Source organism: Pagrus pagrus (genome assembly GCF_965226575.1).
Source record: "Pagrus pagrus genome assembly, chromosome: 10".
Taxonomy (NCBI): Eukaryota; Metazoa; Chordata; class Actinopteri; order Spariformes; family Sparidae; genus Pagrus; species Pagrus pagrus.
Window position 1 is genome coordinate 23,363,236 of NC_140194.1, and position 12,459 is coordinate 23,375,694.

At 40.1% G+C, this 12,459-nt stretch overlaps 1 protein-coding gene across 1 annotated transcript; it reads left to right on the forward strand.

The window, feature by feature from the left end:
* Positions 1-426: 426 nt before the first annotated feature.
* herpud1 (homocysteine-inducible, endoplasmic reticulum stress-inducible, ubiquitin-like domain member 1) lies at positions 427-12,162 on the forward strand. Its single transcript, XM_084363743.1, has 8 exons — positions 427-780; positions 1,948-2,025; positions 2,946-3,023; positions 4,703-4,875; positions 5,647-5,757; positions 5,919-6,290; positions 9,521-9,641; positions 9,935-12,162. Exons 1-8 carry the CDS (start codon positions 628-630, stop codon positions 10,121-10,123), a joined length of 1,275 nt encoding a protein of 424 aa, XP_084219869.1. The 5' UTR covers positions 427-627; the 3' UTR covers positions 10,124-12,162.
* The last annotated feature ends 297 nt before the right edge of the window (positions 12,163-12,459 follow it).

The window sequence follows — 12,459 nt, forward strand, 5'->3', positions numbered from 1 at the left end:
GGAATACTAATAGCAATATATTAATGTTTTCTAGTGTGTATTGTTTCTATGGATATTTGCTGTGGAGCACTGTCTTAGAAGTACATTAGATACAAAAACAATGTCCCATGAAACTGCCTGCTGCTTATGTTAGCAAATGTTAGAATAAGTGTTTATTTTACCAGCTCTGTTTGATCATTACAATTACTTTTATAGAACAACTTAGCCATATAAGAAAAGTCTCTCTTACTTATTTTCTTACTGTTTATCATTTGTTTTCGGTAGACAAAAAAATGGCATCAGAGTAAGTGAACTCTCTTGAATAAACGATCTAAGAAAACAGATGCATGACCGCGCATGCGCACAGAGTGACGAATCCCCCAGCCTCCACGTCTGAGCACGAGCGGGCGATGACCAATCAGGAGAGGCCACAGTGTGTTTGGAAACAACATTCCGTCCCGTTAAAGTCCCGTATGACAGCCAACACAGAGACACTCAAGACTCGGCTCAGTCCTAGAAGTTTATCGATAAAGGCGACAGTTATCGTCGCTTTTGCCCTGTTTGTTTATATATTACAGCGCCAGGACTCTTTATTTCAGCGGTAGCGGATTTCCGGCAGGAGAGACTACAACTAGTGAAAGAGTCGACATGGATGTGGGAGATTCTGAACAAAAGATGATTACTCTTATTATAAAAACACCCAACCAGGCTTGTGAGGAGCAAACCATCGAAGGCGTCCGTCTGAACTGGACTGTGAAGGACCTAAAAACACATCTGGCGACTGTTTACCCAACCAGACCGGTGAGATATCACGAGGTGGATAAGTTAGCTGGCTACTGTTAGCGGGACTAGTTAGCCCGTGTGAGGGGCAGCGCGAGGCTGTGTCCTGGAATGTGATGACACGAGTCAGAGGCTGCTGCCTGTGAACAGCTGTCAGCCATTTCCTGGTTGTTGTCTGGCTCCCAAACCTGCACAATTACGTTTTTCAATGTTATGATTCCTTTAGCTAATTGTTGCATACCTTGAAAACAGTCAGAAAGATGGTGTGTAATGTCAAATGGGCTGAACTCGTTGAAAAATCCCAGTGAAGAGTCTGTATCACATCTGTCTGTGTGTCCCTGGGATTGAAATAACTGGGTTAACTTTTTAAGATGTTTTGACTTCACACTGACTTCAAACGTGTTGGAAGTGAGCCCTACTATATTCCCAAATCTTCCTTTGGTAAAGCCATGGCAATCCCCTGAGGCTTGTGAAGCAGAATGCAGCTGTTTGATGATTTTTAAAAAAAGTTGAATGGCAGAATGAGCTTCACTTAGATACTCAGCCTATTGCCTTAAATCTTAAGCATATATGGCTGCCAAGTTTCATCCACCTTGGAAGACTGCAGCCTTGAAGGGCACAGTGTCCATCCAAGCTGCTGCACAGATGAGTCGAGGAGGATCTTTACTGAGATAGAGGTGATGCTGATGGAAAAGAAACAGATGAGGCAGCAGACTGTAAGATGTACAAGCTTGGTCCCACAGTGAAGTTAATGATCACTGATCAGGCCAGTCACTTCTTGGGAAAATTACCCATGTGCTCTGGACAAGGCTGAGTCATCAGGATCTTCACCTGCTTATCTGCAGTGCAGGTTCAAATAGCATACCTGGAGACATACATGTGATTTACAGAACAAAACAGATTACGACATGTTTACAAGGATACATATAATACACATTCACTGAAGTCATTACACATTATAGTCTTAGACTGTCTTTCTTCATCTGAATTTAATACTTATACATTTTTATAAATAAAAGTTGCTCTTCTTCCCCCTCAGTCTACTTGATTTAAAGCCATTGTTTTGTTTTGTTTTGTCGTGAATGGGGTGAGGGTGATTAAGCGAATGGAAGCCAGCTTAACATCCCTGGCACTGTGAAAAGTCACTCATCCCCAAAAGTTGTAACTAAACTTGTGTGTTTCCTGTAGGCTGTGACTGACCAGAGACTGATCTACGCTGGTAAACTTCTGCCCGACCATCTGCACATTAAAGATCTCTTCAGACAGGTATGTGAGAGGGTGTTTGTCTGTTAGCAAGTGCACATGGCTGTGCTTACAAACAGTACTTTGGCATTTGTTTAAAATAGATTTCAGTGGAGCCTGTCAGTGAAGTTTATCATATACTCTACAAAATAAAATCTGTGAACGTCCCAAGTCGATTATATGCCTTCATGTTGCTGTTTATACTGGCGACACACTGACGAGAGAGGTTGAATCTAGCCTGCTTGTCTCTCAACAATCTTTGTCTGTTAATAAATAGGATGTTCATGGCCTGTGAAAGGGTTGTTGTGTTTTTCTAAGCCAGTACAGTATATTATTTCATATGTCAGGTTCATGGTTTTTGTGTTTAAATCCCACGAGAGGCTCAAATTGCTGGAGATGAGATGCAATTAGATGTAAGACAACTCCAGCACTGACATCAGCCTCACCACCTATTGTGTTTGGTTCTGTTTACAGGGCTGTTTACAGTGTGTAAACCAATCAGCATCTTTAGAAAGTGTATTGATAATTATAATTAAATAGCTTTAAATGTAAAAATGTATCGTAGTTGAGAGAACGAAGGACACATGACCCCTCTCTCCCTCAGCCCCCTGCTCTGTTGTGGAGCTGTTCATTGTCATTCAAGATATTTTCCTTAGAAACTGAAATAAGTTAGATAAATACACCAGTGAGAACAGAAAAAATCAGCATGATGTCAAAATAAAACACATTTTTTATGTGTTAATATTTTTGGAAAAGATCAGATCTCTTAGATTGTTCTCAGTGGAACTGCTCCATAAAGTCTTGGTTGTGTTGCTTTTAGCGTTGGTAGTGTTTCACGCTCATACTAATATGTTTCTTTGGTCTTTACTGTGCTTAGGCTTGAATATATGAGTGTGTTTCACCATGTAGTTTTTCTAATTGGGTTTTTATCTCCATGTTCTCAGACTGACTCCATTCCCACGCTGCACCTCGTGTGCGCTTTCAGGAATCAACCTCAAGGACACCTCGGTGCTCGACCCAAGGTGAGAGATGATGTTTACTTAAATTCAGCCTTACTTGGAACCTATGCAGTGTTTTCATAAAGTAGAGGTAGGAGGTCATAGGAAAGGACAAACAAGTCCTTTTTTGCCCTAACACAACTGTTTATGATACAGTCATGCTGCCTGTTTTCCTTCTTGTCAAATTTAATGGTAAAAAAGTGTTTTGATTTGGCTATCATTTAGAATGGCCGTTCTCTTGAACACACTCTGATACTGTTGGTAATAGAGGTGTCACGATTCTCCAAATTCATGATTCAATTTCGACTCAAGCCTTTTTTCCAGCATTGACAGCAGATTTGTAAAGATCAACAGATCATATGTTTTGTGCGCTGACAACTTTTGTTTACATTTCAAATTCTTCTCTAAAAACATGATTATATAAAAACAGCTTGAATTTTCCCAGTGGTTTTTTGCAGTTTAGGTTTAGGTTAGGCAAATTAAGGAAATATTCACCCAAAAAAATAAATAAATGCCACCCATCAGGGATTCAACAATAAACAGCAAAAGATTTAGTTTGTTACAAAGTTTGGTAAGTAAACCCTCTTCCCAAACAAATCAATGAAAATAAAATAAACTCAACATCTCCCACACTGACTGTGTTACCTCTGATACCAGTCCGTCGACCGTCTGCGTGCACACAGAGTAAGTGCCTGGAAATGCCGCTGCAGGCTATCAGTGAGCTAGCTGTGTCATCTTTGAAGCGTTTTTTTCTTCTTTTTCTGTTTCTTTTCCAGAAGGCAGGGGCGGATAGAAAAATACTGGGAGAATCACAGATACTCCCTTTAATTTTGATTATCAAAATTGAAAGCTCATTGCGATCAATTTTTGATTTAGAATTGAAATCATGACGCCCTAGTTCACAACCCTCAACTGCCCAAAATCAGACTTAATGTCAAAATCCTATCATCATCCTTTAAAGTACGTTTTTTATTTCTTGATATGTATCCTTAGTACTGCTGGTGAAACGACACCCGCGTGTTCAGTAAACCCTCATCGGTTGTATTTTTAGGCTGGGGCCTTGTAAACAAAACAGCTGGTTTCAGTCGGATGGTACAGTAGATTTGCATTCTGGGCTTGTTTCACATTTCACATTCAGTCAGCTTCTTTTTGCGCAGGTTACATGTGGGCCCTTTAACAGTGCCAGGTGTCTGAATTTGGGTTGAAACTCATTTAAATACTTTTTAAAGTAATTCAAAAACTTAAGTAACCTTAAATATGGTTACTAGGTAGACTGCACTCATAGATTAATCCAGATCAAAATGATGATTGTATTCCTATCCTAAGTGCTTCAGTGATGTTTCAGTCTTATAAATGCAGCTACAGACATCAGCTCAGTGGGGTTTTAGAGGAGCTCCAGCCTCCTGTGTCATATCAAGTTCAAAAGCAGCCTGTTTAGTTGAGAGACTGACAGGTGCACTTCTTCATTATCATCGCACTGTGGAGTGGAACTGTTTCGCTTCAGTTGTCATCCTTCAGAACTCAGCGACAGTTTCAGATCAAAATTGCAGCTAAAGATAACTGGCTTTGGTTTCACAAAGTGTCCTGCTCTGTTGTGGTTGTACATCCGATATGATAGAACTTATGTTGTTACGGTGTGTTTGCTGTCGTGTTGAGCGCCAGACGTTGCTCAAATTTTAAACAATTCAAACTTGTCTTTGCAGACTAAACAGACTGAACAGCCACGACCCAGCAGTCCCTCCTCCACAATGCAGACTCCCAGCACACCAGAGCTGAGGCAGAGGAGGCAGACCTCTCCACCTTCAGCAGCTGCTCCTGCTCACACACCGACCCCAGTGTCCCCATCAGGAACTCCTTCATGGCCAGCTGCTGCAATGTAAGCCATACTGGAAGACATGTATCTGCTGAACTGTATTTAGTTTTATTGGCATGACTCATGTATCAAATTTTAGCAGTATGACTGCTAAGTTAGCAGCGGTTACTTTATGTAAATCACCAAGAGTTGAGGCAGAGCAGCTGGAGGAAGTCAAAGGGAAACCAGAAAATATTGCCTGTGTCAGATATGATCCATTTTCCACAAGATCATTGAATACAGTTATGAAGTTGTGTTTTTGTACAGTAACTAGCGAGGCCCAGCTCCCAGAAATGCCTAATTCTTGTCTCATCTGATGAAAAATAAATAATTAAATTCAGTGCCCCATATCACTTTTTTTAAAGCTATTGTGGCTTGTGACATGCCAGCATACGGAAATGGGTGTGGTTTCACCCCAAGTAGGTTCGAAAATTTCATTTCAAAGGCAGGGGGAGAGAGTCAAGATTGATTCACGCTCAAGGGACTTTCTGTTAATGGAAATAAGTGCATTCATGTATTACTCATGTGTACGTGGTCACATCACCAAGCAATTAGGGGAAGTGAAAGAGGGCATGTCAACAGCTATTGAAACTCCTGATGCCTGAACTCACACTTCATTAATATATGTTAAAACAAAAGTGACATCAAGTCCCCTCATTTATAACCAGAGAGATAAAGTATGAGTTAAAATATAGATATGACATCTTTTCTTATTGTTCCTATGTACACTGTCTCTTTAATTGCTTTCAGTTACAGTGTTGAACGACATTAACAGTTCGTCATGTTTCCCTGCAGGCCTGGAGCAGCACAGATGACCCATCCAGCCTTTCCCACCTACTCTCTGTACAGCCCTCAACAGCTACTGTGGCTCCAGCACGTCTATGCCAGACAATATTACATGCAATAGTGAGTTTTTATTCATACACTTTAAATTAATTCTACTCTTCTGTTGGTGTGAGTTCATCCTATAGCCTCACAGTCTCCCACTGCGATCTGACATGGATATGTGTGACTTGGTCCAGCTGTTATCTAATACTTTTGATGTTTGTTTCATTTTCCACCACCAGCCATGCAGCGTTGGCGGCAGCAGGCACTGCCCCCTCTGCACCAGCTGCGACCATCGGCCAGTACCCACCTGTTCCTGCACACCAAGTACCTGTCCCAGCCCCCTTAGCCAATCAGAATCCCATCAACAACCTGCCAGCGAATCAGAACCCAGCACAGGACGGCGCTTTCATCAACCCCGGCGAGGCCAACCAGAACATGCGGATGAACGCGCAGGGCGGGCCTGTTATGGAGGACGAGGATGATGTGGAGCGTGATTGGCTGGACTGGTTGTACTCCTTCGCAAGATTCGGCGTTCTGCTTATGATCGTGTACTTCAACTCCAACCTGAGCCGCTTCCTGCTGGTGATGAGCACCCTCCTCCTCATGTACCTGTAAGTTCAAGCTGTTGCTTTCTACTTTGAACCTTTACAAGTCCAATTACCAAACGTGTCTGGAGAGCTCCACTGCTCTGTTGTGGGTAATTTAGAGCCCTTCTCTGATGTTTGTATTAGCATCCAGAGCCTCTTGATAAAGGAACACTCAACTCAACGATTCAAGGTTGTCAAGGGTCTGATGGTACACTGGGTTGTTTTAGTTGTCCACCTAAGTGGAATTCATACAGCAGTACGCCATAAATGTGACAGGGAAGTTTCAGATTGCAACCAGCTGAACACTCCTCACCTCACCCTTCCCCACTGTGGCTACTGTAGAAACCTGCAGGACTCCATGAAAGAGGACCTGCTCCCTCTATAGATATGAATGGCTCATTCTAACGTAACAAAAACTCAATCCTGAAAAGTTGATATTATATTACATTTCAGCCTGTTGATCCCCCTCAATTCCACCCCCTGGTCCTCAAAGTATTAAATCACTAAAATTAGGAGCATAGTAACATGCCTGGTATTAACTTCCTCTATGTCATTTAATGACTCAAGTAGTAGATGGCTGTGTGTAACTAAAGCACAGCCCTCTGGATATGTACTCATGAAACCTGTTTTACCATTGTTCAAAGGACAAAGCAAACGTTTGCAGTGTGCTGATAAAAACATTCAGCATTTCAGGTGCTAAGCAGGGCTTGTCTTGTCAAATAAGGCGAGAAAGCAGAGAATAAGAGAGAATAAAGAATTACAGTTTTTGTTACAGCTAACTGCTACTTGATGTTTGCTGTTGTGTGCTGGTGCTGATTTTTGACTGAATTTTAACTGAGCTCCTCATGTGTTGCTGGTTTACTGTCCTGGTTCCCACATAATAGAGTAAGAGTAGAGGTGACTATAACTGAGTATTAGTCAGTTAATTAATTCGTCAATTGATCAATATTATTCAGCAGCAATTTCCACGTTTATTGAAAGCAGTTAAGCAGCAAAAGTGCCAGACGGTCTTTGGTTGCAGGATTGTCAATGTGAGGATTTACTGATTTTCTCTTTGTTATATTATTGAAAACAAAGTATGTTCGGCTTCTGGACTGTTGTGTTGCTCCAACAAAACAGGATATTGGTATATGTCACCTTGGGCTCTGACAGGATGTTCTGGCATTTTATAGACGCAGTGTAGAAACAATTAGCCAATTAATCAAAAAAATTATCAAATTATCAACATATATATAAGTTGCCCAATTGTACCAATGAAACCTTGTTTTTTTTTAAGCGGTTATAAAGCAGAAAAAGATGCTTGGAGTAATTTAGAATTATTAAATTCCCTGTAAATTTACTGTTTCTGTGCACTTGTGTCACTTAAGACAACAAAGTTCACTGTTAAACTCTAAAATATCTCGGCTCCATTATATATCTTTGTCACAAGTCTTTGATAACCACATTTGATGGATAAAATGTGTATAATGTGTCCTAGCAGATGTCAAGTTGTATGAAGTAGATGTTTGTGCAATTTGCTTATAGTTGAATAAGTGAAAAGGAGGCTATGAATTAATTATTAGTACAGAGAGCACAGTCCGTAATGCTCAGCTTTAAGGTAGAGTAATGTGTCATGGTATGTCCTTTTTGCTCCAGCTCATGAAAACGCATATAATGCAGATCACTGATGTTATTTATTTCCTATGTGATACCATAGTAACTGTAATGTAGTCTGTGTCCTTGATAAGTCAGAACTCAATTTCAGATGGGCTCATGTTCACGGGTCAAAGTTGGCAGCAGAGCACAGAAAGCATGTTCCACATCAACACAGCTGTTATCATCAGTCGAGGTCATGTTGTTCCTTTACTCAACATGTTCTGGTCCCACACCCTGTTGGCTGTTACATAACCCTTGACCTCGCCACACAAATATACAATAAGAGAAAAACTGTTTGTTTGAAGGACACATGTCACATGTCGATATGTGTTGGAGTAATGATTACTCATCAGCAGTAAACACAGCCGATTTCTGTATCCGTACACCACCCTCACTTTCTCTTTTCAGTTGTTCTCTTCACTTATACCTCTTTGATCACTCACTAAGTCAGGAATGTAAAAAGGATAATAGTATCATTTCAACACATGGCAGCTGTTAGCAGCAAAACGGCAACAAGAGGTTAAGTAGTACTGGGTACATAGAAAACAAAGTGTTCCCTTCACAAAAACTGATTGCAGTAACAATAACAGTTACTTATTCAAACAGCTGAAGGCAATGAACCAGCAAATCTACAAAGCGTGCAAGTGTATGAAAAGATCCACGTTTTTCCACCCAGAATCAAAGAGAAGCCAAAACATCCATCGTAAAAACAAATGTAAGAAATCATTTAGGGCGGCACAACTAATCACAATATTATCAAAATCGCAGAAGCTGCAATTTTTTTGCTAAATGTAAAATGTGTGACAAACTGCATTATGATACACAGATGTGTAATTGATCATTCCCTCTAACTGTGAATCATATGGCAATAGTAATATTTGTCAAAATAATCACAATATGATTTTCTTTCACCGTATCGTGCAGCTATTAAATGTCAATATATGAATAATATAAAATAAACATTATTATAAATCCCCTGAAGTGTACAAGTCTTTCAGTACATGTCATTTAAAGTTGCTTTAATCGAGATGTTTATAATAACAATATAAAGTGAAAGGGTTATTCACAGTGTTGTCACCCAACTCTGTGTGCTTTCCCTCAGCTCTATGGAGCAAGATAGCATCTTTTAGCACATTGGTTTGATTTTGCAACTTCCCTGTTTTGCTTCAGTGTTATCGCTTTGATTTGTTTTGTTTCCAAAGAAGGCAGCTGTTTTCAGGGAAATTAAAAAAACATGAATGCAGGTTTAAGTAGAAGTGGTATTCAGTACAGACATTGTTGTACCGTAGTGACAGATATGTTTGTCATCCCAGAGACAATATAACATGTCGGTTTTGACTGATAAATGCATTGATTTCTGAATAAATCATGCTGTTTAGCTCATCATGGCATATAATAAAGCTGCAATAACCAACTTCCTATTTGTATTTTCTAGAAAAAATGAAGTGTTGCCTCATTATTGACATTACAAATTTAAACAAGTTGACATTATCAATATGTGCCTCAAAGGTAGTTCATGGGCTGTTTGATATACGTTGTTTGCTGCAGTTCACGTGGCACTGAGACTTGTTTTTGCATTCATGTGAACATATTTTCTCTCTTGTTTTTCTCCTCCACAGACACACTGCTGGCTGGTTTCCCTTCAGAAGGAGAGTGCAGGTCCAAGCACCCAACCACCTGCAGCCCCCTGAGGTCCAGCACAACCACCAGAACGAGAACAGGAACCCAGACCCTAATCTGGTAAGAAAAGACGTTACCCTCTGATTCACCTTCATGTAACTCCAGTTATATAAAGTGTGTTGGTGTTCATGTCTCAGTGAATGGAGGCCTGTACTCTGTTGACATGTGGGTCTGGTCTATAACCTGCATGTAGGCATGGATGTTTTATTTTAGGTAGCAGGGTATCACTGATCTAAGCTAATCAAGGTGGGCTTAACAAACTACCATACGATGATCTGTGGATTCAAATTGTATCCTTCAGTCAAACCCACCACCATAAAACTTCTTTACAATAATTTTTTGTCTCTGTTTAGGCTGATGAGCTTGCTGAGGGACAAAGGGAGGAACCTGCTGCTGCAGCCGATGGATCAGACGGACAAGGACCAATGACAGCAGTGTTGGTACCACCTCACAGAGTGTCAGCCATGTGGACGGCCTGGGTTTTCTTCAAAACTTTCTTTTCCTCCCTCATACCTGAGGTAGCTCAGGGTGTGGCCAACTGACCACCCAGGACAGACACAGACAGCAGACTGTTTTTATTTTTTTGAAGGCGTAGCTTGAAGGGAAAGGAAGATGTCTCTCAACCCAAGAATGAATAAAACCGAGGCCATCGTTTGGATGCGTATCAACAGAGACTTAAACCTCTCTATTGAAACACCAGCAAAAGGCAGTGCCAGACCCTCGAATTTTAATAAACTGTGATCTGGAAACAAAAGACTATAAACGTCAGACAACGTTCTTAACAGCTGTACATTTTTCAGTTGGATCCCATCTCTCCATCTTACCAAACATCTGCCGTCTACTGACTGTTGTTTTTTACTGCTCCCCAAGGCTCTTTGCTGTATGACAAGGCCTTGCAAGACAAGTACAGCCTTTTCCCTGACTCAACAGTAGGTGGCAGCTGAGGGTAAAGAATAAGCGTCTTAGCTGATACTGGTGGACTGTTGTGCCTATATTATTCTTCCTGTGAGGAGTGTACACAGGCTATCGGATCCCCTAGGATTCAACACCAGCTTGTCTGAGGTTTCATAATGAATAATATGATCCGGATCAGTGCTCCCACAGGTAACAATCCACGCACAGACAGACCTCGGCACTGTATCTAATGGCTGTAAGGACCTAAATTCAGTTTTTTCCAGGGGCATATTTATTTCGTTCTTGACAAACCCTCGTTGCATGGAGCCTTTGATTACAGCTGTGATAGTAGAACAGATGTTTGTTTCACTGGTTTTTACAGATTTTGCTGCCGTCTATGGAAGCATAGTAAGCCAAAAGGATAAGAGCTGAATTTATAGCATTAAAATATGTAACATTAAAAAATATATGATTTATTTTTACATTTTTAGAATTCCAAAATACTGACACTATTCACAACCACCATATACAAGTGGCTAAAATTAGATTGTCCTTTTTAAATAAAAATTAAAAAAGTAAACGTCAGAAATAATAATTTAGACAACAAAAAACAAGATGAGATTCAATCATCTTTGGCCTTATTTGAGTCCACAGTGACTGTGTTGACTTGAACAGAAATAATCATTCACAAAACTGAAGGTATGACTTCTACGTACCAGTTGTGCTTTTGGTCGATTTTTCTACTATCCAGCGTCAGGTGATGGTGATTGTGACCAGACTTTGGGTGCATTTTCTGTAAAAAAGTTATGTTGCCATAGTAAAAAGTTTTGTAAATATATATACACAAGGCACTTTATAACATGTTATGCAAATGTATTTACATTTAGAGGGTTGTGATTTATTTTTCTTCACGTAAAGATTTCCAATATAAATATTTTGCCTAGCGGGCTCAGTTTTCTTTTCTTTTGTTTTTCAGAGTGGGGACTGTTTAAAGTTCAGGTCAAGTAAAACAAAACCCATAAACACAAAACAGGTTAAAGCTCATTTCAGTGCTGTTTCCATTCTGGCAAATATTGCTTTAGAAATAAATTGGAATTGCATGTTCATTTCTCAGCTGGTTTGCAGGCCCTCTGGATAGAGGTCTCTTTGCACCAGGGGATCATCATTATTTATTATGTTGTGTGTCACAGGTCTCAACTTTATTTTAACATTCCAGATTATACACTTAATGTGGTACAATGAAGCTCCCCTGCATCATTGCTACTGCATCGGCCATTTTCAAGCAATTATCTCACTGTCACAGATTTTCATTAATGTGTTTTTTTATTGCTATTATTGTTTTAAGTGATTATAAGTGAATGTTTTATTGATCTGTAACAAGTACAAAGTGGGTTTGACTGTCTTCTCTTGACATCGTCGCTGTAAAAGAGAGTAAAAGTCGTTTCACTCTTCATGTCACCCAATCCATTTTGTGTTCTCATCGGCCCCTGGTGTAAAGTTAGTTCTCTGATTGTCTTTGGAGAATGACAGTAATATGTGACATCAGTCATAGTGTATAATTGGGAAATTTTAATGTAAAGATTTTCTCTTTGTGTTTGGTTTTCTGTGACGGTTGCTCATTGATGGATGCTGTAGAATGAAGCGAGTGACTTGCAAAAATGGATGCAATAAATGTTCTTAACTTTAACTGTCCCTTATTGTGTTGATGTGCTCCAGATATGATTTGTGAGGACACTGTTTCTCTACTGATCGCTGTACAAACAGTGCAGACAGAGTTTATTGAACCCATGACTCAATGTATAGCTCAGTTAAGGTCATGTCACCACAGGGCACGTGTATTGTAGCATGAGGAATATTATGACATACACTCTCTAGTTGCACTGGCTCCACTACAAATACAAGCAGCCTCATCACTCTCTCCAACAACTGCATGTCTGTTGGTTTTCCTGTGAGTGGGTGTATTTCAGGTATGTGCCTGTGCGTT

What these genes read in the sequence shown, in the direction of transcription:
- herpud1 (XM_084363743.1), top strand. Translation starts at nt 628, where the DNA reads ATGGATGTGGGAGATTCTGAACAAAAGATGATTACTCTTATTATAAAA. An exon ending in ACCTCGGTGCTCGACCCAAG is followed by an intron (nt 3,024 to 4,702) that starts GTGAGAGATGAT and finishes TTGTCTTTGCAG; the next exon opens with ACTAAACAGACTGAACAGCC. An exon ending in ACCCTCCTCCTCATGTACCT is followed by an intron (nt 6,291 to 9,520) that starts GTAAGTTCAAGC and finishes TCTCCTCCACAG; the next exon opens with ACACACTGCTGGCTGGTTTC.